The 24,769-nt window shown below is 51.1% G+C and overlaps 1 protein-coding gene across 3 annotated transcripts in view; it reads left to right on the top strand.

Annotated features, from left to right (window-relative positions):
* Positions 1 to 23,463, top strand: part of mast4 (microtubule associated serine/threonine kinase family member 4) — a 28,220-nt gene extending 4,757 nt beyond the window's left edge. Inside the window, exons 2-26 of one of the 3 annotated variants that reach the window (XM_067258553.1) lie at positions 1,295 to 1,383; positions 4,095 to 4,164; positions 5,174 to 5,252; positions 6,157 to 6,311; positions 6,505 to 6,580; positions 6,704 to 6,913; positions 7,193 to 7,294; positions 7,713 to 7,845; positions 9,406 to 9,467; positions 9,634 to 9,725; positions 10,060 to 10,268; positions 10,559 to 10,697; positions 10,895 to 11,027; positions 11,140 to 11,305; positions 12,837 to 12,938; positions 13,755 to 13,877; positions 13,987 to 14,096; positions 14,998 to 15,119; positions 15,431 to 15,654; positions 15,818 to 16,015; positions 16,937 to 17,163; positions 17,472 to 17,594; positions 17,741 to 17,877; positions 18,180 to 18,364; positions 18,652 to 23,463. In XM_067258553.1, the coding sequence (XP_067114654.1) occupies positions 1,295 to 1,383; positions 4,095 to 4,164; positions 5,174 to 5,252; positions 6,157 to 6,311; positions 6,505 to 6,580; positions 6,704 to 6,913; positions 7,193 to 7,294; positions 7,713 to 7,845; positions 9,406 to 9,467; positions 9,634 to 9,725; positions 10,060 to 10,268; positions 10,559 to 10,697; positions 10,895 to 11,027; positions 11,140 to 11,305; positions 12,837 to 12,938; positions 13,755 to 13,877; positions 13,987 to 14,096; positions 14,998 to 15,119; positions 15,431 to 15,654; positions 15,818 to 16,015; positions 16,937 to 17,163; positions 17,472 to 17,594; positions 17,741 to 17,877; positions 18,180 to 18,364; positions 18,652 to 22,352 (6,967 nt within the window). In that variant the 3' untranslated portion in view covers positions 22,353 to 23,463. Of the gene's footprint in view, positions 1 to 1,294; positions 1,384 to 2,344; positions 2,453 to 4,094; positions 4,165 to 5,173; positions 5,253 to 6,156; positions 6,312 to 6,504; positions 6,581 to 6,703; positions 6,914 to 7,192; positions 7,295 to 7,712; positions 7,846 to 9,405; positions 9,468 to 9,633; positions 9,726 to 10,059; positions 10,269 to 10,558; positions 10,698 to 10,894; positions 11,028 to 11,139; positions 11,306 to 12,836; positions 12,939 to 13,754; positions 13,878 to 13,986; positions 14,097 to 14,997; positions 15,120 to 15,430; positions 15,655 to 15,817; positions 16,016 to 16,936; positions 17,164 to 17,471; positions 17,595 to 17,740; positions 17,878 to 18,179; positions 18,365 to 18,651 lie in introns of those variants that run through there. The other 2 variants (XM_067258555.1, XM_067258554.1) reach the window with 2 other exon arrangements.
* Positions 23,464 to 24,769: the final 1,306 nt, after the last annotated feature.

The raw sequence follows: 24,769 nt of genomic DNA, 5'->3' as shown, positions 1-24,769 counted from the left end.
TTTTTTCTTTTTTTTTTTTTTTCTTCAGGAGTTATGTATTTCCAGACTCATGCCGTTTGGGAATTATACTGCAGGGTTTTGGGTGTGTGTTTCTTTTTTTCAGCTGCGATAACGCAGTACTTTTCCAGAGATTAGACAGATCCGTGAGTCATTAGGAGTGTTTGAATCACAACATGGCAGTCAACCAAATGACACAGGAAAAGATTCGAAGAAACAGTGCCAGTGCCTACTATGCCGGACACAAAAACGACTACACAGGCCATCATCAAAGTCTTGAGCTGGCTTTCTTTTCCAAAACATACTCAGGCCCAGTTCTCCGTGTATTCTGCCTCGTCAGAGCGGGAGCTTGGTCTCCTCTAAGCCTGGTGGTTAAGAGGATCTGTGCCGTCAGCAGTAAGCGGGTCATTAGACGGCTGCCTTGTCTGTCCTTCAGCTGCATTGAAGGAGTGTGGAGCTGGACAGGGCAGGGTTCTGTGTGTAGGACGGTGTCGCTGAGAGGGAACTTGTGCTGTGTATATATACTGCACCAGAGAGCTGGAGGTCTGCCTGGGCTGCTGTCTACAACCTGGGAGACATACTCAACATGCTCTGGGGAACGCAATGCTGTTTCCCGGCAGCTGTAAATGGTACAGGTTATGGAAAAGGCATAGAACACGGTATGTGGGTTGAATCGGAAACGAGTAAATGTGTTTGTTTACTATTGGGCACGTCGGACAAACTTTCAGATTTGTGGCTTTGCAGGATGCTACCTTCCTACTCGACTGTTCTGTGCTGTAGTAGGTGGAACACAACCTTTTGTGTTAACTTTCCAAAGTCTTTTAAATTCCCAGATCCTGCAGGAACTGAATCTCTGCTAGCTACCTCGCTGCCTGTAATTTGTGTTTTTTTTTATGTCTTTCTCCTAATATTTTGTGCCTAGTTTTTTATCAAAGCAGGCCTCCACTGTGTTTAATGGTCCAGGGACCTGGTTCATCCACAGCCAACCAGAGGCCTTAATGAGGGCTGCTATTATTATGAATAGGTTACTTAGACAGTCTGGTAGCTCTGCTCAGTGGTGTGTGTGTGTGAGAGAGAGTTAGCTACTGTGTTCTTCTGCTCCCTGGCTCTTGGTGGCACAGGTTTGTTTACGTACAAAACCCGTAAGGAAATACTGATTTGGGATCATAGAAACACTGTAGATGTGGAATAACTGAAGTTTGCTAAGAACTTAAAAAGTACCTGGAAATGTCCAATGATGGAACTGTGACTAAGCTGTCCTGTCTTAACGTGTGACGCCTTACCTGTGCTTCCACAGCTGCAGAACAAGCAACCGAAAAAGCCTGATAGGAAGCGGTCAATCTTCAGCCCTGCCGCGCCCCCATTCCCCCCTGTCGTCACATACAGGTAAGCCTGTGTGTGTGTGTGTGTGTGTGTGTGTGTGTGTGTGGTCTGTGTCGTGCACAGTCCTCGGTTTGGACGTGTGCGTGAAGTGGCTCGGTGAACCAGAGATCTCGTTGTGCTCGCATGCAAAGACGGCCTCGTCTGTACGCATGGTCCTCTGGCCTGAAAGGGCCTCATTGTCTTTGGCAAATGAAGATGTGGTCTGGAAAAACACTTGTCTGAAGTGCAATGTGTTTCTGATTCATTAGCTCTTCACAAGGTCCCGTTCTTTCTCCTGCCCACAACCTCTGGCCCCTTTTCACCAACGTTAGCCTGTCCGCCAGTCTTATTTAGCAGACGTGGCCCCGGAACCACTTATTGGATACAGAATTGCTTGGAATTGGTAGTTACATGGTCTGGGGGATCAAATGGGAACCATCTCAAAAGGAGATGAGCTGTGCTGTACAGTCAGCAAGGAAAGGTAAGAAAATAAAGAGTATGGGCGCCGCAGTAGCTCACCGGGTAAGTGTGTGTACCATGTAGGCTGAGGCCTTTCGAGGCTGTGGCCTGGGTTTGAGTCCGACCTGGGCCCTTGGCTGCGTGTCTCTCCCTCTCTCTCCCCCTGCCTTTTCTGTCACACTTCCCTTACAAACCGTCTGAAACAAACACGACAATGCCCCCCAAAAATTCGATATAAAAAAGGGAAAAGGAGGAGTCGACAGCGTTGTCTTCTTTGTCAAGGCCAGCGCCTCGGCCCGGCCTCTGGTGAGAACGCTGAGCCGTGCGTCCGTGGAGAGTGGCACGGCAGGGCAGCGCTTTGCATTGTAATGGACCCGGAAGTGTGGGGCCCACAGGAAGGAAGTACACAGGGAGCAGAGGGAGGGGCGCTCTCGTTCACCCCAGGGCGTCTCGTTTCCTGTTCCACAGCGCAGCGATAACAGGGCCAGGGATAGAGAACGGCCAGACAGCGTTGTTAACCCTGGCAGCAGGAGCTCCGCTCTCAGGATGAACCCTCACAGCTCCCGCACTCACGAGTGGACTGAGCTGTGTGGAGACTTGGTTTTGTGGCACAGACGAAACACAGGGACTCTAGGTAAGAGCGTTGCTTTTCTACGTGACGGGGATGTGAAGAGGAACATTTGTCCAGCAGATTCTGCCTTTTGAAATCTGTATTTTTGGTCGAAATGTGTTTCATTTTTATAGCCAACGGGAGATTCACCACAATGTACTGTTGCACAACTTTGCTGAAGAGAGGCGTTAATTCTGTAAATGGTCTGGTTGGGTTTCAGGTTTGGGTAAAGCTTACACAACAAGCCTCTTCCTTTGTTAGGATCAAGCGTACGTGAGGCCAGCATATGTCCACTTTTCAAAGTTTCGACCTGATTTTTCTCTCTTGAGTGTCTGAAAATCGAAAACCTTCTCAGCTGTGGTCAGGAGCGCATGGTTACTTTGTGTCTCTATCTGCCTTTAATGACACGGTGGCCCGATTTAAACGGATGACATTCATCAACGTCTTAATGAGACATTTTCCACCCATTGTTCCCCAGTTTGGAGAAGCCCTCTCTTTATCGGCACAGGGGGTGCCATCGTTGTCCTCGGTTAATTAACTGTTTACTCTCCCTGTTGGCGACTGAGCTAATTATGTCTAATTAACATTGGACGAAGGCTTGGCTTTAACCTCACTGGTGAGGGAACACACGGCCTAATTGGGGTCTATCAGGAAATCCACACAGTTTGATGCGTTCAACAGCCTGGAGCTATCCCACTAAACGGACGAGTCCGGGGTAATAAATGGATGGTGCGCATATGGATGAAGAGAAAGAGGGAGGGATGGAGGGGAGGGATGAAGTCATTTGAGTGCGGATGCTTAAGGTTGCCACTCTGGAGATCTCCATCAAGTCCACTAAGCTCCCGTTAAGAGCCTTGTGGACTGTAATGTTTCGACCTTATACATTAGATTTCTTCCCATCGGTTTTTTCGCATTAGCGGTTTACAGTTGTGCAGCATTTTCCACTGTTACCCAAGGTTTTTAGTTTGTACTGTGGTTGAGGGTGTGTTCAGTCAGTTCCACTCTCAGGTCTATTTATGTCGAAGTAGACCTGAGTGTTTCCAAACTGCTCTCACATGTCTTTTGTGTCGCTATTACAGCAGCACGTCCTCTTCATCTACCTGTCAGACAGTTCTGAGGCCTTATAACTATACCCATCTGAAAAGCAAAAACACTGTCTCTCAGAAAACCCAGGTGCAGCTCCAGATTCCTCAACACAAAGTACTGGATGCTGCATCACAGATTTCACTTGTTTGATATTCAGATTGTTACTTTTCGCTTGTGGGGCCAACTTCCATTGGAAGACAGTACAGTAGATGGTCTTTGTTGAGATTTTGATCTTCATCCTTGTCCCCTGAGAGCTTCTGAGATATGTGGATTCACACTGTTTTACTGTGACTGACACCTGGGGTGGAATTGAATTATTCATAGTTTAGGCAAAAAATATCCACTTTGGGTTGTAATTTGGAATACATAATGTTGATCTGGAGTATCTCTAGATACTATGATCTACAATATTAGTAGTATGTTTTGATTGGATGGTATTGTTTCACTGGTCTTGTGGCTTAAGTACCATAAAACCATCTCAGTTTTGGCTGGTTTAGACTGGAAGATCAAAGAAAAACACACATTTGAATACGCTGTTTAAAGAAGGGTGTATAAATGAGTTGTCATTTTTGCGTTTCAGGAACAAGTCCACAAGACAGCCCCAGAAACTTCTCTCCTAGTGCCTCAGCCCACTTCTCCTTTGCACGCAGGTAAGAACAATGTGAATTTTCAGTCCACTCTCAACTTCAGACACCATCCAACCTTGTCACTTTAAAGAGGAATTATTCTTGAGAAATTGTCTGCTTTTATTGTGTGACGCTGTAGGCCGATGTGGATGCTTAGAGAAAAAAATAAAAATAAATGATGAGTGAATGTTCTGACAGGTCTCATGAAAATTTAAATCAGAAGTAGGCTTTTTTTTTACGGCTTGTCCTCAAAGGCTTTTCAAAGTGACTGTGTGGCGTTTTTAAACAGCTTGTCATCGTTTTTACCAACAGCCTAAGCGATAATTTATTTTAAAACCTCGACATAATATGATTAATTTGCATGTTTTTGCTGTTGTGATTCACAGTCATTACCACAGAGCAGACAGGTAAATTAATATTGGACCCCTTTGCCCATCTTGTTACTCATGAATCAATAGTTCAAATTCCATTACCCTCCCAGACATGTACATCTCGACTGTCGAAATCCATGTCGTCCTATGTCTGTCCTTGCTGTATTATACAGTATTTATCTCTACTGTATATGTCTAACCCCTTTCATCGTTCATTTTGATGTTTATCCTTGTGCTCTGGTTAAGATTCAGAGTACAGTTTCTCCTTGGTGTGTGTGATTGGCAATTATAACCAGATGTCACTATTCAGCCCACTGGAAATAGGTTTTTGGGGGGGTTTGTTTTGAAAAGCCAAGTTGATTAATACTGCCCCAAGTTCACCCCTCAGCAAACATCTCAAAGTTTTTATCTTACCATACCAATGAAGTCCCTGAACGGCATTCATTGGTAATCATTATCATCGTAATTACTTCGAACTGTGCACTTCTGATCCTTGAGTCCCCGCCTTGCTTTGTTACATGCACCACTTGAATGTCACTTCAGATAAAGGTGCTAAATGAATCAAAATGTGATTGGCGCCGTGTATTCATGCTAAGCTGCCCTTGGTGGATCCTCCACGCTGACGGTAGCCTTGACGACCTGTCGTCTGTGTTGTCTTTCAGGACCGATGGACGGCGTTGGTCTCTGGCCTCCCTCCCCTCCTCTGGCTATGGCACCAACACACCCAGCTCCACCATCTCTGTACGTGCCCCTTCAATCCCACTCTCAAGCTAACACACTCCCTGACTAACACGACTAGACAAACCATTATCAACCAGAGTTAGTTCAGTCACACCACTTAATTAAAACGTGTATGTATGATATCATATTTTATGTCGTTATAAAATATATATATGTACAGTACAAGTGTGTGTGTGTGTATAATATATAGTTATAATATAAATGTATTCGTATTTGTAAGTCAAATATCATGAATTTCAAAGCCCCACTTGGACAACTTCCTCATTAGTCATTAGCCATTGGCGATGGCAGACTTGCTTGTTAAGTCTGGAGCGCTGGAGAGGCCAGTGAACAGATGCTCCTGTGAAGTGCCCCCCTCAGTTTGGTTCAGACCACCAGAAACTGCTTCTGGGAGATGGCACATTTGTTTGGAAGTAAATATGGCCTTGACACAAAGCCAGTACACACACACACACTTCAGAATGAGAAACAGGAGATGGTCTGGCCCAGAGGCACCTGCCAAGCTGATAAGCTACAGCATTCGTTGTCGTCACGTTTTCAGTGAGAACAATCAAGTTGAGAGGTTTTTGCGCGATGGAAAGAAAGGCTTTTGATAAACCGTTTTGCAAAACGGTTTATTTGTTAATTATGTAGATTGCCGATAAAGGATGATATCAAATAATTTAAGATTGACTTATAATAGAATTGGAATTGTGACCACCCGTGATATATCAAAGTATCCACAATAATAGCTGTTTTGTGTAATAAATAAATAATAATAATGCAGTCAGCAATATCGATAAGATATGCATAAAAAAACAATTCAAGGCAAAACCGAAATAAAAGGGTTAGGCGCACATCTTCCCTTTTTCCCCTCCTTTTCCTTTTTCTTTTCTTGTTCAATGTATATTCATTTCATTTCCAGTCGTCCTGTTCATCACAGGAGAAGCTCCACCAGCTGCCCTACCAGCCCACGCCGGACGAGCTGCACTTCCTCTCCAAGCACTTCTGCACGGAGAGCATCACCGGGGACGACTGCCGGAGAGTCACGCCCATGCGACCGCGCTCCCGCAGCCTCAGGTGAGGGGAGGGGGAGGGGGCAAAGGGCAGGATGGGCGAACGAGGGGGGGGGGGTCAAAGGTCACCACCCGACCTCAGTGAAACACTGCTGTGTGCCTTCTTTAGAGCTGTGAGCATTTAGCTCTGATTTCCTGCTCTATGCCACTCAGATATGTAAGTGATGTTAACCGGAGAGATTGTTCCTGATTTTCAGCCCTGGAAGATCCCCATCATGCTGTGACCATGAGATTATCATGATGAACCACGTGTACAAGGAACGTTTCCCAAAGGTGAGTCCGGTTAGGACCGCACGCCGTCTATCCAGAGGTCCACCTGTTTAACCCTGTATCCTGTCCCGTGGTTCGGGTCAGTGGCTGGAGATACCTTACCTGTTTACCCCTCTCCCCCCCCAGGCCACGGCCCAGATGGAGGAGAGGATACAGGAGATCATCCGGAGCAGTTCTCCGGAGAGCGTCCCCCCCTTGGCCGACGGCGTCCTGGGCTTTGCCCACCACCAGATCATCGAGCTGGCCCGAGACTGCCTGGAGAAGAGCAGGCTGGGTCACATCACGTCACGCTACTTCTGCGAGCTCACCGACAAACTGGAGAGGCTCTTTCAGGAGGTGGGTTTTCCTTATTCATCAGTTCAACTAACTAATTAGTTATCTAAGTAGCTAATACTAATATGATAAATACTTACTATTGATATGACACTTATAAATGGAAATAAGCATCTTTTAAAAGCTGAATTACCTCTGAAGTGACGTTTATTATGAGCACCTGGATCTTAAGTGTGACCTGACCGGTGGCTGCGACCTCAGCCCATACGCCCTCGACCTGTTCCCAGCGCTGTGTGAAATGTTGAAGGTGTGTGTTGTGTTGGCCGTGTCGCCCCTGTGCAGTCCACCGAGAGGTCTGAGAGCCAGGAGGTGGCCTTCATCAAGGAGCTGGTGAAGAAGATCCTCATCGTCATCGCCCGGCCGGCGCGCCTGCTGGAATGCCTGGTATGTCTCGTCCTGGTGCTCGGTCCCAGAGAGAGGGAGAGAGAGGGAGAGAGAGGGGGGGGGGGGGGGGAGAGAGGGAGAGAGAGGGAGGGAGAGGGAGGGAGAGAGGTGGGGGGGGGAGAGGGGGAGGGGGAGGAAGAGAGAGAGAGGGGGGGGAGGGAGAGAGTGGGAGGGAGGGAGAGAGTGGGAGGGAGAGAGAGAGAGAGGGGGAGAGAGAGGGGGAGGGAGTGAGAGGGAGGGAGAGAGAGAGGGGGAGGGAGATAAAGAGAGGTAGAGAGCATTCTTCCCTCATCTCTACCAACGTATCAGATCTATAGATCTTCTCTAACAAGGTACACAACACAGAACCGTGTGAAACCAAGCACTTTCTTCTATCAATTTACGTTGTGTGTGTGTGTGTGTGTCTGTGTGTGTGTAGGAGTTTGACCCAGAAGAGTTCTACCACCTTCTGGAGGCTGCCGAGGGCCACGCCAAGGAGGGCCAGGGCATCAAGACTGACATCCCCCGCTACATCATCAGCCAGCTGGGCCTGACCCGCGACCCTCTGGAGGGTGAGCGCCCACACCAGCCCTCCTCTGCTGTAGGCTGAGGCCTTAGCGCAGCGGCGCGGGTTCGAATCTGGCGGCCTCGGACCTTTGCTGCATATCTTCGGTTCCTGTCTATTCATGCCTTTTCTGTCACACTGCATTTAGAAACTATCCAATAAGCATGAAAACTGCCAAAAATATATATAAAAAAATGATTCTGCTACTATTAATTTCGGACTCATTACCCGCTGTAAATTCAGATGTAGTTAACTCTTCGTTTGCACCATTGATATGCTGATATTCTGTGTGACAGCATCTACTTAACCACCATTTTCCAAAGCTCCTTCATTGTATTTTCTAAGTCATGTTGAGGGATTGGCAATCGTTGATCAAATTTTAATTAACTTTTTCACACTGAAATCCTCATGAAAGTTCTCGATCTAACGGACAAAATTTAGACGCAGATAATTGGTAAAGTCTAATTAAAGCCTTTTGGATATTAGATTCCTCATAACCTTGTCGAGCATTGCTAGAGCTGAAAATCAAACCACTTGTCTCTCAATTTTATAATCCTCTTACCAGGTTGAAAGTGTACGTGGTATTGCACCCACCACCATTGCATTAAATGGTACCTGGTCCAAATTATTCCTAATACCTTTTGCAGTATTGTGTTTTAAGAGGATCTGAGACAAAGAGAAGTGGAGGAACATACTGTTTGGAGCAGATTGCTCATAATGACCCTCTCTCTCCTGATTCAGACATCCATTAGCACTAATTAGAAAGGAATGGCCTCCCCACAGACCTGAAAGAGACATCCAGAACACACACACACTCACACACACACACTCACACACACGCACGCACTCTCTCACGCGCACACACATAGACACGCGCACACACACATTCACAAACACGCACAAAAGCACACACATACACACACACTGCTCATCAGACCGCCCCTCCCCCTCCCCTGGGGGTCTCCCCCCGCTTGTCCTGCCCGGCGCCTGAGGGGCCGGGGGCTACCGTCCAGGGATGGACAGCTGTTACACGGCATCGCAAATGTGTTTAGGGTCTCTGCAGAGAGGCCGATTTGACGCTGCTGTTATACCACCTTCTGCTGTTCATACATCCCTGATGGGAGCTCACGCACGCATACGCACACACACACAGACTCGCGCACAAACACACACCGAGTTGTTCTGGAGTTGCAGTTTTCTAGATGGCTGAACCAACATGTGTTAGTGTTGCCACTTCTGATTTCCAGCCCATTTCCTCTCATTTAGGATTTCTTGCAGTCAGCGTCTCCCTGCATGTGTATCCAGTCAGCAGACGGCTGTTTTTAAGTGCTAAAGTGTAAAGCTAATGTGTGTCGTTAGTGCTGTCTACTCCCTTTAGGCCTGGAGGTGGAAGCACATCTAAATCCAGGGCAAATGGTTGGAATGGAGTTCAGAAAACTGAAATGGCTCTTTTGAACCAGGCCTACCTGAACTAAATAGCAAAAAAAAAAAACCTTGTCAAAAGCTAAATTTGAACTGTCACGTATTTGAAGAATTCACCTCACTGACGTCTATCTTTCATTCGTAGAAATAGCCCAGCTGACCAGCTACGACAGCGGGATCGCACAGACCCCAGAGACCGATGACTCCGTGAGTACCACAGGCTTTTCCCCAAGAGTTGCTGTCAGCTCACTGACAAGAAAACACATCTGAGGGAGAAAAACCAGCAGATTGCCGCAGTCCAGCTCCTGCGTGTTCTCTCTATCGCTGTGACGTCTCTGTGCTCACCAACTCCCCCCTGCTCTCCTCCCTCCAGTCCCACAGCCTGAGCGCGTCGCTCCAGTCGAGGCGGAAGCCCTGCGAAATAGACTTCGAGATGACCAAGCTCATCAGCAACGGAGCCTATGGGTGAGATCATCTCGCTCCGCATCGGACAGGACACATCAATTTCAACACCATTTCCGTTGCTGTGCCTTCCAGGATCTCGATGAGATCCGCAGTTAGAATTCATATCAAGGATATCCTCTACTCACATTTCCAGTTTCCACATTCCTCTTCAGTTCTGTAATCGACTGGAATGGATATTATAATACACTCCCCCCCCCCCCCCCCCCCACCCCTAAGATTAGTGTTAAAACCCACAGATCTAAATTCCTCCTGGCCAGTTCCGCACCTGATAGCTCAGTAATAATAACTGTGCTGAGCCAGCACTCGGTGTGACAGTCCCCTGTTCTCCTCGCAGAGCGGTGTACCTGGTGAGACACAAGGAGACCAAGCAGCGCTTCGCCATGAAGAAGATAAACAAGCAGAACCTGATCCTGAGGAACCAGATCCAGCAGGCCTTCGTGGAGCGGGACATCCTCACCTTCGCCGAGAACCCCTTCGTGGTCTCCATGTTCTGCTCCTTCGAGACGCGCAGGCACCTCTGCATGGTTATGGAGTACGTGGAAGGTAAGACGTCCTCGACCGGAACGTTCTAACATGCTCTCGTATACAAATGTGACTGCATGATGTTAATGTGGTTGTTTTAGTCGGACCTGAAGACTGAACTGAGCATAGTGTTTGGTAGGGGAGGGAGAGAGGGAAGGAGGGGGAGGGAGGGAGGGAGGGGGAGATAGAGAGGGAGGGGGTACTGACTGACTGAATGGGCGAACGAGAAAGAACAGACATGGAGTTTCTCCCAACAGAGTAGCTTAGTGAAAGCTTCATGCCTGTACCTGTGTGTGTGTGTGTGTGTTCAGGAGGAGACTGTGCCACCCTGCTGAAGAACATGGGCCCCCTGCCAGTGGACATGGCCCGGATGTACTTTGCAGAGACGGTCCTGGCCCTGGAGTACCTCCACAACTACGGCATCGTCCACAGGGACCTCAAACCTGACAAGTATGTCTCGATCGAAACATACAAAAACACTTCCCCCTGACCATGGTCACTTAACTGAGAAGATGCCATATATATACCCAGACCTGTTGTTGTATTATTAACCTGAATCTCAACATGAACCTGAAACGACTTTGTCTAAGGCAAGATCTTCTGGTTGTGAACATCTCTTCCGTCATCTTTTGTCCCTGTCCATGCAGCTTGCTGGTCACGTCCATGGGCCACATCAAGCTGACAGACTTTGGACTCTCCAAGGTGGGCTTGATGAACATGACCACCAACCTCTACGAGGGCCACATTGAGAAGGACGCCAGGGAGTTCTCTGACAAGCAGGTGCGTTAGGACCGGAGGGTCCGGACCTCCAACATGACACCGGCAGTCAACGTTGTTTTGTTGGGATACTGTAATATTTGGGTGTGGACAAACCATGTTCTGTATGGTCCAGGTGTGCGGTACGCCCGAGTACATCGCCCCAGAGGTGATCCTGCGGCAGGGCTACGGCAAGCCGGTGGACTGGTGGGCCATGGGCATCATCCTGTACGAGTTCCTGGTGGGCTGCGTGCCTTTCTTCGGAGACACGCCCGAGGAGCTGTTCGGACAGGTCATCAGCGGTCAGTAGCCCCTCCCCTACATTTACATTTACTTTTAGTCATTTAGCAGACGCTCTTATCCAGAGCGACTTACAGTAAGTACAGGGACATTCCCCCCGAGGCAAGTAGGGTGAAGTGCCTTGCCCAAGGACACAACGTCATTTGACTCGGCCGGGAATCGAACTGGCAACCTTCAGATTACTAGCCAGACTCCCTCACCGCTCAGCCACCTGACTCCCCTCTCCCTCCTTTACCACACGTACGAGCCGGCAAGGCCGATCGAGGGGCGATTCACCCCCCCTCCAATCGAAAGCTTTCGCCTCGGCAAACAGGTCGAAGGCTCCGTTTATTTTTTTTTACCCCTCCGACATCTGGCGTGCGGAAATCGCGACGAGCCAAAGGGGACCCATCCGCAGGGCTCATTTCACCGCGCGTTAGGAAGATTGGCGATGAGTGACGCGGCGGGATGACTCGGTGGTGATCGCTATCCGAGATGGAAGCCAGGAGATTTACATTTAGTCATTTAGATTTCCCTTAACGCGTGCAGCTAGACCTGCTCAGCAGATGTCGTGTCGGAGCTGGAAACCGCGGCGCGCCGCTCTCATAACGGCACGTCCGCTACCTTGCTTGTTCCAAACAATTGAGTGCCGCTCCGCCATCCAGCCCTCTCAGACTAACGGGAGGTGGCAAATCACCCGTGTAGGTGGCACACTTTCCAGCAAGTCTGCAGCGAGGCTCCTGTGGGTGAAGAGGGCTCGTAACCGAGCAGCCAGGAGCGCAGGCTCCCCTCGTCCGCGGAGATGAGTGGCGTGCCATGGCAGATCCGCTGTGCTCTCCATCGCGCCAAGGCCAAGGGAACCCGAGTGTTAATTAAAGGGGCCAGAACACCCAGACGGCATGCTGCTATGGCCCGGGGCTGCCCGTGCATATTCATGCCCCCTCTGCAAAAATATGATTAAGACGAGGGGCCCACAGGAGGCTGTGGAGACGAGGGGTGGCCCAACCTGCCAGTACAAGGTGGCGCATAGCGCCTTCCATCCATCCGCGCTGGTAAACTACTTTCGCGGCGCGACGGCTTAGGGAAAAACGGCCGATCCGCATGTTTAATTTATACCTTTTAATGGGTCTTTTGAGACGGAGAGGAATGCGTCTGTCAGCGTCAGACGGACGAGGGGTGATTTCCATGTGTCGTCCTCGAGGCGATGGGTGAAGGTTGCTAATTTTAGGATGTGAATAAACATTAGGGTCTCGTATCAAAACAGCTTTGAGGGTCACATGGGCACAAGAGCACTCGTTTACGCTTTTCCCAGCAAATCGTCCAACTAAAACATAAATATATGAGAGAGAGACAGAGAGAGAGACAGAGAGAGAGACAGAGAGAGAGACAGAGAGAGAGACAGAGAGAGAGACAGAGAGAGAGACAGAGAGAGAGACAGAGAGAGAGACAGAGAGAGAGACAGAGAGAGAGACAGAGAGAGACATGAGATGTTGGGAAGTCCTGTACTGTAGATGTGTGTTTGGGTTGTTGAGTGTGTGTGCTGTGTGTTTCCAGACGAGATCAACTGGCCAGAGGGGGAGGAGGCTCCACCTGTAGACGCACAGGAGCTCATCACCTTGCTGCTCCGACAGAACCCCCTGGAGAGGATGGGCACCGGTACGAACACACACACACACACACACACAGGCACACACACAGGCACACACACAGGCACGCTCACTGTACAAACAGACCCCTTTCCTCTGACCTCCAGAACTCCACAGCTACCCTACATACAGTACAGTTCCAACCCTGTTGCCTAGTTGCACCTGGTCAGGCAGAGTTCTTTATGTTGCTATAAATCCTCTTGGTGACCGTTAGTGCCAGCTCAGCACAGGTCATTACTCATCCTGCACAGGAGGGAGGAATGGGGTCAGTCACTATAGCAACACTTTATCACCCAGCCCAGCCCCCCCCCCCCCCTCCCCATATAACCTTTTACCTTTTGATCAATTACAATAATTTCCTCGCCCATCTCGTATACGGTACTGTGCAGTCGCCGTGCTCAAGGTTAGGCCTCATCAGAGTCCGTGGAGCAGAAACACTAACCCTGACCCCCCCTGTCTCTCCACCGTGGCTGCGGAGCGCGTTTGCTCGCAACCACCTGATTCATCTGAACTGGCCCCTGCCAGGTCACCGCTCAGCGCAGCCCTGCTCTCCCCCACAAAGGTCACCGGCAGGAAATTGCCCTGCATAATTGATGGCGATGGCATCACTCTTGGATGGAGGCCAAGCGGGGGGAGGAAGGAAAGAAAAACATAGCGTCCGCATTTCTTCCCTTCCGTGTCCCCTTGTCCAATGTCAACCTCTGTCTTGGCACGCTGTTGTGTGTGTGTGTGTGAGCGCGGAGGCACGCTAGCGTCTTGGTGTCCGCTAGGCTAACGTAGGTGTGTGATGGTGTTTATCTGAGGCCTTGTTTGTGTGTGTGTGCAGGTGGGGCTGTGGAGGTGAAACATCACCAGTTCTTCCACAACCTGGACTGGAACAGCCTGCTGAGGCAGAAGGCCGAGTTTATCCCTCAGCTGGAGTCTGAGGACGACACCAGCTACTTTGACAGTGAGTCCCTCCTCCTTCCTCCCCTAAACCTAACCCAAAAGAGTTTTCTCCTAACCCCAAAAGTGTTTTTGGTATCAATTTGGTATATATGCTTTTTTCTTCTCCTCAGCGCGTTCCGAGAGGTACCATCACCTGGAGACCGAGGAAGAGGACGCCAATGAGGAAGACTTCAACGTGGATCTGCGGCAGTTCTCCTCCTGTTCTCACAGGTTCTCCAAGGTGAGTCGGCTCTCTTGTGATCTGCTGTTCTCTCTCTCCTGCTCTCTCTTTCTCTCCCCCACCATCTCTCTCTCCGCTCTCTCTCTCTCTCTTTCTCTCTCCCAGTCTCTGTCTCTCTCTCTCTCTCTCTCCCTCTGTGTCTCCCGCTGTCTTTCTCCACCTCTCTCCCATGCCCCCTCTATCTCTTTCAGTCTCTCTACTCTCTGGGGAACAATGCATGTTATTAAAGTAACATTGTCACTGCCAATGACTGACTGAATATTCAAATTCTTCGAATTTGTTGCCATCTCCTGAAAATGTGTTTGGTCTGTAGCATCATCTGGCAGGTTCCTCATGAGAGCCGACACAGACATCTTAGTATTTCATATGGAAATGCGGCCCGGAAATCCCTCTCCCCCTCTCCCCCCACCCTACCGCATGTCATGTAGATCTAGGCTTTGCATAAATTTTCTGCTTCAAATCAGCTCTATTTCCATTGAATGAGGAACACAACATAGACGCACATTCTCGCACGCATTGTTGTGCTGCATTGCAGCAGGCTCTGTAGTCAGAGCATTCACGCCCAGTACAGTCCACATCCCTGCCAAGAGACCGGTGTTTCTTTGAAGAACATTCCGGCGGCAGAGCTCCTATTCTATCCAGCCTGACCTACCTTCAGATGTTGTTGAGTTTACAGTGATAAGCACACTTTATTCAGGCCATGCCGAGTTTTTAATAACGTTGTCTTGCTGACTTTGCCGTGCGAACGCAGGTTTTTTGTTTCCCGTTACCTCAGACACTCGCCTCGCCGTCTTTACTGTTCGACTGTCCCGTCGTGGAAGGACACGTGGCCGTCTGTCGCGTCAGCTGTGTGTGCGCTCTCGGCCTCTGATGTTGTGTTGTGTCCCTGCGTGCTGTGCAGGTGTACAGCAGCCTGGACCTGTCCCGCGGCCAGTTGGAGGAGAAGGGCGAGGCTGAGGAGAAGAAGAGCGAGAGCCCGCTGACTGTGGACTCGCTCAGCTGGACGCCCGACTTCCCCGAAATGTAGGGCGCGCCTCGTCGTGGTTGTAGACGACAGGTTTACTTACACAGTTGGACTTCAAATTAATCTGTGTCTCGATCAGTGTTAATTGCAGTTTATGTCCGGTATTGTGCGAAAGTTTTTTTTTTAACATGCATGTTGTCTTAAATACATATACTTTTTTGGCCTCCGTATTTGTGCTGCAGCATAAAAGTGACATTTTGAGAATTTGTCTTTGAATCAAATAATTTCTAAAAGCATTTTTGCTTTACCAGCTTTACCAGCCCCCCCCCCCACAACACGTCAAGCTGAATGTGGTTCTGTGTCCTCCCAGGCCGTCCCTCTCCCACTCCCCCGACACAGAGGGCCCCTGCCAGTGCCCCGGCCCTCGCTCAGGACAGCTCCCCAAGTTCGCCATCTCGGCCGAGAGCGAGGATGGAGACGAGTCGGTCGGCTCTCAGGACCCCGGCAAGGCGGCCTTCTCCATCGGAGAGCTTCCCCAGGACGACCCCGACGCCACCACACCCGGCAGCACGCACAGCGGAGCCACTCTCTCCGGTACGTGGGGCCCCGAGAGTTGGGGTGGAGCTCTCAGCTGTAACGGAGTCGTTTATTTGTGCCTTTTTTTTTTTTTTTTTATATCTCAGAATTGACGGCCATCTTTGTCTCGTTTCTCCTATCCCCCCCCTCCCCCCCTCCACAATCGGTTGGCTATCATCAGGCAGCTTCTCTGAGCTCCTGGACCAGCTGCCGTCCAGAGGAGAGGGGGTCGACAGCCCCGACGTCTCCTCGTCCAAACCCTCTGCCGAGCACCAGCCTGCCACCCTGCGGCCAGACAGGCCCGGGGACAAGCAGGTGGCCGGGGCCAAGGTGCCCAAGTCCCACTCGGCTAGTGCCCTCTCCCTCATGATCCCAGGAGGTAAAGGAAAAAGAAAACAAACACACACTTTCTCTCTTTCTCCTTCCCTCTCTCTGTCTTTTTCTTTCCCTCTCTCCCTTTCTCTCCATTTTGCTTTCTCTTTCTCTTGCTCTCTCTCTTTCTGTCTCTCTCTCTCTTTCTCTCTCTCTCTCCCTCTCAGACACGCAAACGGGACACACAGACACGCAAACAGTATTCTCAGACAGATTATATACAGAGACAGACACGCACACACAAATGCCTGTGTGATCTGAGAAGGTTTGAGGAGGGAGGGAGGGGGGGGGGTGGCTGGTGCTAGAGTTAGGGCAGGCACAGAATTCGAATTAGAGCGATGGACTTAGGGAGGGGAGCGTGACAGAGATGAAAGCGCAATAAAGATCGGTGTGAAATCGACCCAGCGTGACACCTGCTGTGAGCTCCATTTCACGGAGGGGCTGCGAGCGACGAGCCCGGGAGCAGAGCCTCAAACTGGGGTAGCAAACAGAGCGAGATGGCCCTACTCTGTCGGGGAGGGGGCCGATCCCATTGGTCTCAGCCGCAGCAGGGGGCAGAAGGAGGCCAGCTCTCTCAGCCTCCGCAGCAGGCGCTTGCTGGAGACCGAGAGCAGAGCTGTTGAAGGTCAGGCCCAAGATGTTACTGTACCCACAAGTGAGGGTGACTTTTCACTGCTCCACGTTCTCTGCTGTGAATCTGTGTAGGGAAGATTATTATACAGAACAATATAGCTGCTATTGATTTTTAACATACGTCCAACTGAAAACCAGACTATTGTTTTCTAATATGTCCCACTAAATAACCGACTATTATTTTATAATACACAGCATGTCCCACTAATCAAGTATATTTCCAACCATTGATTCTGATTATATTTGTCCTCAGTTTCTCTGTCTCTTCAGCGTTATGCACCTCTTGTTGTTTCAGATATATTTGGCGTGTCCCCTCTGGCCAGCCCCATATCTCCCTACTCCCTCTCCTCTGACCCCTCCTCCCGAGACTCCTCCCCCAGCCGGGACTCCTCCCTCTGTGCCGTCAGCCCTCGGCAACCCGTCGTCATCCACAGCTCGGGGAAGAAGTTTGGCTTCACGCTAAGGGCGATCCGGGTGTACGCGTGCGACGGCGACGTCTACACGGTCTACCACATGGTCTGGGTAAGAACCGCCTCGGCCTTCCTTCAAGGAATGAGTCAATCAAGTTTATTTATAAGCTAAGTCTGTGGAGTCGAAGCGCTGTACAGAGTGGCAAAAGCCATGAAACGACACAATACAGTCGCAGACAAGTTGAACAAGTGACAGCGACGAATAAAGGCAACTGTCATACTGTGTTAAAAGTCAAAGAATAACAAAGAGTCTTAAGGATGAGAGCTTCGGCGGTTGTGGATTTATGATCGCACTTGTTTTTGGTCTTGAAACTTGATCACGTTGACGAAAACGTGCAATTTCTTTTCCGCTTTTGTCAGAACGTGGAAGAAGGTGGTTGTGCACACAAGGCTGGGCTAAGGGCTGGTGACCTCATCACCCACGTGAACGGAGAACCCGTCAACGGCCTGGTCCACACCGAAGTGGTGGAGCTCCTTCTGAAGGTAGACAAACGTTGCTGACGTTCTAATGTCCACATTAGACATTAGAACGTGCCTGGTGGGGTGACGTCTACGGAGGCTATAGCTACTGCGTTTGTTTCTCACTCTCTCTCTCTGTCTCTCTCTCTCTGTCTCCCTCTCTCTATCAGAGTGGCAGTAAGGTGACCATCTCCACAACCCCATTTGAGAACACGTCCATCAAGACCGGTCCTGCCCGGAGGAACAGCTACAGGAGCAAGATGATCCGACGCACCAAGAAGCCCAAGAAGGAGAAAACCCAAGAAAGGCAAGGGATTCATCCAAGGCCCCCCTTCTGTTTGTTGGGCAACATGACTCGATTCGGGGTTATTCTTTTGTCATGCAGTACATGGTTCAACCACAAGGGGTAGCTGTGGTCCTGCATACCAACACAAAAATATGTGCCGTTTAAAATCTACAGTACTGCTGTTCTAAGGATGATCCTCCATCTACAACATAAAATATATTATTCAACTCGGCTTGACTTTCACGGTTCGGTTCTGCGAATGTTTACAGCGCGGTTGCAGTTGTGGTATGTACTGACTTGGTGTGACGGTTACTGTTTCCCAGGCGACGGTCGGTGTTCCGGCGCTTCGCCATGCAGCCCTCGCCCCTGCTCCACACCAGCCGCAGTTTCTCCTCCCTGAACCGCTCGCTGTCCTCCGGGGAGAGCCTCCCTGGCTCCCCCACCCACAGCCTCTCCCCCCGCTCCCCCACCACGGCCTTCCGGCCCGCGCCCGACTTCAGCCAGTCAGGTGAGGCAGGCCCACTCGTAGCTTCTCATGTTTGCAGATGTTGTCGCAGCGCATCTGGGTTCGAATGTCACACTTCTCGTCAAGTCTGTCCAATAAAGCATGAAAAAAAGCCCCAAAATATACACAATTCTTAAAAAATAAAATATTTTCTAAATATTCTTCTTTGGTTTGGATGTACCACACTTCTCGTTAAATCTGTCCAATAAAGCATGAACAAACACATTTTCTTTTAACTTTTTTTTTAAGAATCTTTTCTAAATCTTTTCTTCTTCTGTGGTTTGTCCCAGGTGGCACGTCCTCCCAGAGCAGCTCCCCCAGCTCCAGCGCCCCCAACTCCCCCGCCGGCTCGGGCCACATCCGCCCCAGCACCCTCCACGGCCTGGGCCCCAAGCTCACCAGCCAGCGGCTGCGCCGCAAGTCCGCCGGCAGCATCCCTCTCTCCCCGCTGGCCCGCACGCCCTCCCCCACCCCTCAGCCCACCTCGCCCCAGCGCTCGCCCTCGCCCCTCCTCAGCGGCCACGCCGTCTGCATCGCCAAGACCAGCCAGGCCTTCCCGGCCAAAATGCACTCGCCGCCCACCATCGTCCGCCACATGGTGCGGCCCAAGAGCGCCGAGCCGCCTCGCTCGCCCCTCCTCAAGAGGGTCCAGTCGGAGGAGAAGCTGTCGCCCTCCTACGCCAGCGACAGGAAGCACCTGTGTTCCCGGAAGCACAGCCTGGAGGTGACCCAGGAGGAGGCCCAGGGAGAGGAGCCGCGGGCGGGGGAGAAGGACCTCCACACCCTGCATAGTGTGGAGGAGACCCACTGCGAACCCCCGGCCATCACCCGCGTCCGCCCCGCCGAACAGGGCTGCCTGAAGCGGCCGGTCGGCCGCAAGGTGGGCCGCCAGGAGTCCCTGGAGGAGCTGGATAAGGAGAAGCTGAAAGCCAAGGTGGTGGTGAAGAGGCAGGACTGGCCGGAGAGGAGGGAGTCCCTCCAGAAGCAGGACTCGCAGCACGAGCCCGAGGCCTCCTGCTCTGCCTGTGGGGAAGACAAGGAGAAAGGCCTTTATCCGGGCCGGCCGCACAGCAACAGCAACCCGGAATCGGGTACTCCGGAGGGCAAAGCCGCTAGCTCCACCCTCAAGGATGTGCTGTACAAGAAACTCAACACCCGTGCCTGTGAAGGCCTCTCCGAGCCACTAGGGGGCGGCAGCTGTGACTCAGCCTCCCACCACGGCGAGGGCCTAGCCAGGTCACCTCTCTGCTCCATCCACCCTGACTGGCCGATGTCCAGGAACGGCAAGGAGCCGGGCAAAGCGGACCGGCTGGACTTCAAAGCCCCCAACATGGAGTTCACCAGGAAGAGGCAGTCCTTCGACGACCGCGACGACTGCATGTGCCGCCTCTCCCCGGGCCATCACGACACCCACCACTTTGGCTCCATGCGCTCCAAGAGCCTGCAGCTGGATTCGGCTCTGGTTTTGGACCACGTCAAGGGAGGGTTGGGCGGCGTCCACTCCAACCCCGAGGGCCTGTCCCCCAAGCTGTTCCCCGGGAGGGGGGAGAGCGCCGTGGAGAAGCTCCAGCTCATCTCCTCCTCCTCGGAGGGCCCTCTCCGGAAGACCTCCTCAGAGTACAAGCTGGAGGCCCGCCTGGTCTCCTCCCTCAAGCCCCTGGAGGGGACCCTGGACATCGGCCTGTTGTCCGGCCCCAGAGCCTCCAAGACGGACACCTGCCTGTCCAAGATGGCCGACGGCTTGCATGACAGCGCGTCCGTGGGCCCGCCCGCGTGGATGCAGAGCCCCACGGAGAGACACGCGTCTTCCCCGCAGCCCAGACCAGGCGACAAGCACAAGGCCTCGCTGATGACTTCATCTCCCCCCAGAGTCCCTGGGTCTCTCTCCGCCCCGCCTCCGCCCAAAGAGCAGCCCGCCGTCGCCGGCCTGGAGAAACCCCAGGACAACCCCGGTCCCAGGGAACCGCCGCTGAAGGCCTCCCCCAAGGGAGAGGCCTCGGAGGTGGGTGGGAAGCAGGAGAGCAGGTGTGGGGCGAAGGCCGCTCCTCAGACGCCGCACGACGTCTGGAGCTCCAGACACAGCGGCCACTTCTCCTGCGGGAAGACCCCCTCCATCCGAGAGGTCAGCAACGAGGACCAGGAGGACGAAGGGGCCGAGTTACCGGAGGCTCCCACCCCGGCCCGGCCCGGCCGTCCTGCCGAGAAGCTCCCCACCGGTCCGCCCGTGACGGGGAAGGAAAGCTTCGACGCGCGAACGGGCTCGGGTCGCCAGCCGAGCCCTGACGACCACGGCCCGGCCTCGACGCCGGGCTTAGGCACAACCTCCGCTCCGCATGGGACTACTTCCAGCCCAGTGTCGGTTCACTACGTTTTGGCGGACCTGCACCATCTCTCGAAGCATCCGGTGAGCTTCAACCCTATGTCTCCACACGGCACACCTCAGGTGTGTACGCCGACTCCAAGCCCAAGGGAGACGACCACAACATTGGTTCCCACGGTACCTGGTCAGCCCGGCGTCGACAAGCCCCAGTCCTCGCGCCAGGTCCAAGTAACCAGGCCAGCTCGGCCCGGCGACGCCGCCGGTTTGTCATCGGCTGAGAGGGACAACAAATCCGGCAGTGTCGTTGAAACGTCGGAGATGAGAGACCCGCGGCACCGACCTGCACCGCAGTGCGTCAGTCCTAAAACGAGCACGAACGCTACAGCGGCAAAACCGGAGGCCTCGAAGATCTTCGAGGAGAAGAGAGGCAACGTCCGTGACGCCAGGCCGGTGGTCGGTAGCAGCGCATGTAAGCAGAACGTCGAAGGGCCCACTTCACCAAAGACGAAGAGTAGCAATGTCAAGGCCACGGAAACGGAGCAGCTTTCGTCAACGAACTGCCCCGGGGAAAAGGCACTGGTCAGAGGTGCCGGTGAAGCGAAAAATCCCGTCTGTCAAAAGCAACCGGCGTTCAAAGAGGCCGTTTCTGCCCAGACAGCAACGCAGTCACCACCACCGGCTCCTGTCAGGACGAAACAGCCCGTCTTGAATCCCAAAAGTAAGCCGAGCCAACCTGTGTCCCAGAGCTCTGGGAAGACGGAGTCAGGGACCCAGATACAGAGAACTGTAGGGAAATCTCCTACCCCAGTTCTGGCCCCGGCCCCAGTCCCTGTCGCTAAAATGAGTCTAGAATCCAAACAAAGAGACCTCCATCCCAATAACCCAGTTACCAGCTCCCCGGTTACATGCGCCCACAACTCCAAACAAAAGGAACTCTCATTCAAATCCCCCGTCCAAATCCAAGTTCTCAAGGATAACTTAGAGTTAAAGCAGAAATCTCCCCCTGCCAGAACGCAGGCCCAAGCTGTGAAGCTGTGCTCCCCTCCTGTCCCTCCTCTCAGACAAACCCTGGAGGCCAGGCAGAAAGAGCCCTCATCCAGACCTCTGTCCTCAGCCCCAGCACCTGGCATAAAGGAGAACCCTGACCTGCTGGAAGCAGCCCTGGCCTCTTCCCAACCGAAGGAGCCCCCCAGGGCTGTCGGCCCCTCCCAGACCAGCCCCCCCCCGGCCCGGAGCGTCCCAGCAGCGAGGAGAGAAGCACATCCGCCCAGCGTGGGGGTCATCATCGGCAGGTCGGCCAGCAGCGCTGTGCAGGAGGCTGTGTTTTCCAGAGAAGGCCCAAGGATGGACACCAAGAGAGGCCCTGCCGGGATGGACGTGGCCGGGCCTGTGGAACACACCTCCACCCCCACGCCCCAGCCCAAGCACAGCCTAGGCGAACCCAGGCCCGCACACACAGACAAACAGACGGCGTCCGTCCGCAAAGAGCACGCGGAGAAGAAGAGGAAGGAGGCAGCGGAGGCGGAGGCGGCGGCGTCCCTGAAGAACGCCAGGAGGGAGGCGGGAAGAGTGGGGGCCGCTGCCTCCAGAGACGCTCCGGGTCCTGAGAGGGACTCGGCCCGCGTCAAGCAGCCCAAGGAGACACCGCGTTCCTCCCTCCACAGGAAGTGAAGCCCTCCACAGGAAGTGAAGCCCTCCACAGGAAGTGAAGCCCGCCCGACCCTGGAGGACGGTCGGCGGCGGTCGTTTGCTTCCGCGAGCTCCGAAGAGGAAAAAGCGAGACCGACTTTTCTCTTTGTGTGTCGTGTTATCATCATGCCTTGTTTTTTGTTTTGTTTTTTGTTTTGAGAACCGGGAAAGCTGTTACAGTGTTTATACGGTGTTCGAGGCGTGTCTGGCCGTGCGTGCGTGAGCTGCTCTGAATGTTGCAAACTAAACGAGAAAAGATTGTCGACACTGTCGATGTACGCGATAAGGATTTTTGACTGAATGTAGACAATGATTTGCTGCTGATTTGCTGTCCCCTTCCCACATTCTCTGCTGAGCGGGAAAAAAAGAAGTGTCAAATTGTACCAAGTGAATGTAAAGCGCTTGATGACAGCAGAGAGGAATGTGCAATTAACATTTCAGAGATGGATGTGAAGATCGTATTCAGAGTATAGATCAGTGCCAATAGGGGATTTTGTAATTGCACTCTTAGTTCTAGGCTTCGGACCACCTGTTATTGAAAGAGTCAAACTTTCGATGCAAGTAGACTGATGTGCGTGTCATTTCCTTGAGAACCTCCCCCCCCCCTCCATTTCATTCACCTCTGGCACATCAGATCCAGCGATTAGGAAGTAAGTCACTGTGCCCAGCATTTCATATTACTCTTTAACCCCAGCCACCACAAGACGCTGATATGGAAAGCATAGTCGTGTGAAGTTTCACGATATTTAAAAAAAAAATATCGTGACATATCGTAACCCACAAACTGCACCCTCCAGGTGCAGTTTGTGGGTTTATAGTTTGGGGTAGTGGTACATGGAAGAGGAACACTGTGTTCTGTGCTTCTTACCTGGAAATGTTTCATAATGGAATCAGCTTCTGGTTGAGGAATCCTGTGTGTGGGAGGGGCCTCAGGGTGGAGAGCGTAGAACGTGCCGTTCTGAGCAGGTTGAGGTGTTGTTCACATTCCGTCGCATACTCTACATCTCTGTATTTCTAAAACTTTAATTTTTATGCAATATATTGTAAATACGAAAATACTGTAAAAGAAAAAAACGAAAAAAAACGAAAAGAACACGACAACATTGGGATACATGGGCTTAATGTCAAATATTAGTGTTTGTTTTATATGTATATATTTTGCAATGTCATGTTTGTATACTTAATGATATGTCATTTCGGAGAATCATGCTTGATAATTCTGTGGTCTAGAATAAGCTAAATGTGTAACGTCCGTCTGTGTCAACACAACATCCTCTCTCCAGTGTAGTCCTTTTAATGCGATATAAATGTGCTCTGAATTTTACTTGAAGAGATGGAAATGAGAGGTGAAGGAGTGACTGTACTTCCTAATAATAAATGTAGCGTACCACCACGTAAAGAAACTTCTCTGAGGTTTAGTGGTTCCCCAGTTTGTTCCCACAGTGGATTGTATTTGTTTGAAGGATAAGACATGAGAGTGGAGGTTGAGAGTTCAAATATGTTGAGTAGATGCGTCAGAAAGTAAGTCACCAAGTTTCTCCAGCCATAAGTAGACTCAAAACACAGTGATATTCATCAATTCTAAGAATACTTTTCCACCTAGAACGTTTAATGCAATATTTATGATACGGGTTCACATCAGAATTGATATCTAGAAACTAGTAGCATGATATTCAATCAACCGTTTTAGTTCTGAGATCTGCCTACCTATAAGCAATGCAGTACTCTTTGCAAAAGATTAATGTGAAAATGCACATAGAATCTAGTTATGGATAAGGTTGAACAATCATTTTTAAAGGACTGACGTCACAATATTCACCCCGTAGTTCAGTATGTAATTCTATTAGACTGTTGATGTTCAGGTAAATGTAGTTGTGTGTATTTCCACCATCTGTTGACATCTATGATACATTCATACGGATGACTTTACTGTAGATGATAAGCCTTTCAATTTCCAGTCCTTAATATCAACCTGAAAGTAGATTTCTTAGTGTGCTACACAGTGTTAACTCAATGTAAACCATATTCAATATTCTCCTTTGGGTTTGTTGGATAAAGAACCTGTAGATGCTGTACGTGAAATGGTCTGAACTGTACATAGTAATGGCCGACTTGACCCAAGAAAAAAAAAAACATAAATGAGATTGATTGTAGAGATTTTTTTATGATCGGAATCTGACGTTTGATCGTCTCATGAATTAAATAATGTAAATGTATTGTCTAATGTTTGGAAAGAGTACTTGGAACCTTGACGTTGGACAACAATCCCCTCTAAGTAGTTGGGGGAGGGGGGGGGGAGGGGGGGTAAAAAGATAATGTGAGTGTCTGATAGGCTGTGAGTTTTCTAAGGACAAGGAGACTCAATCTGAAAAACGTAATTAGAATGATTGCAAACAATC

This window comes from Osmerus mordax, chromosome 20 (assembly GCF_038355195.1).
Source record: "Osmerus mordax isolate fOsmMor3 chromosome 20, fOsmMor3.pri, whole genome shotgun sequence".
Taxonomy (NCBI): domain Eukaryota; kingdom Metazoa; phylum Chordata; class Actinopteri; order Osmeriformes; family Osmeridae; genus Osmerus; species Osmerus mordax.
Note: the sequence above shows the minus strand (reverse complement) of the source record. Positions and strands in the feature narration are given on the sequence as shown.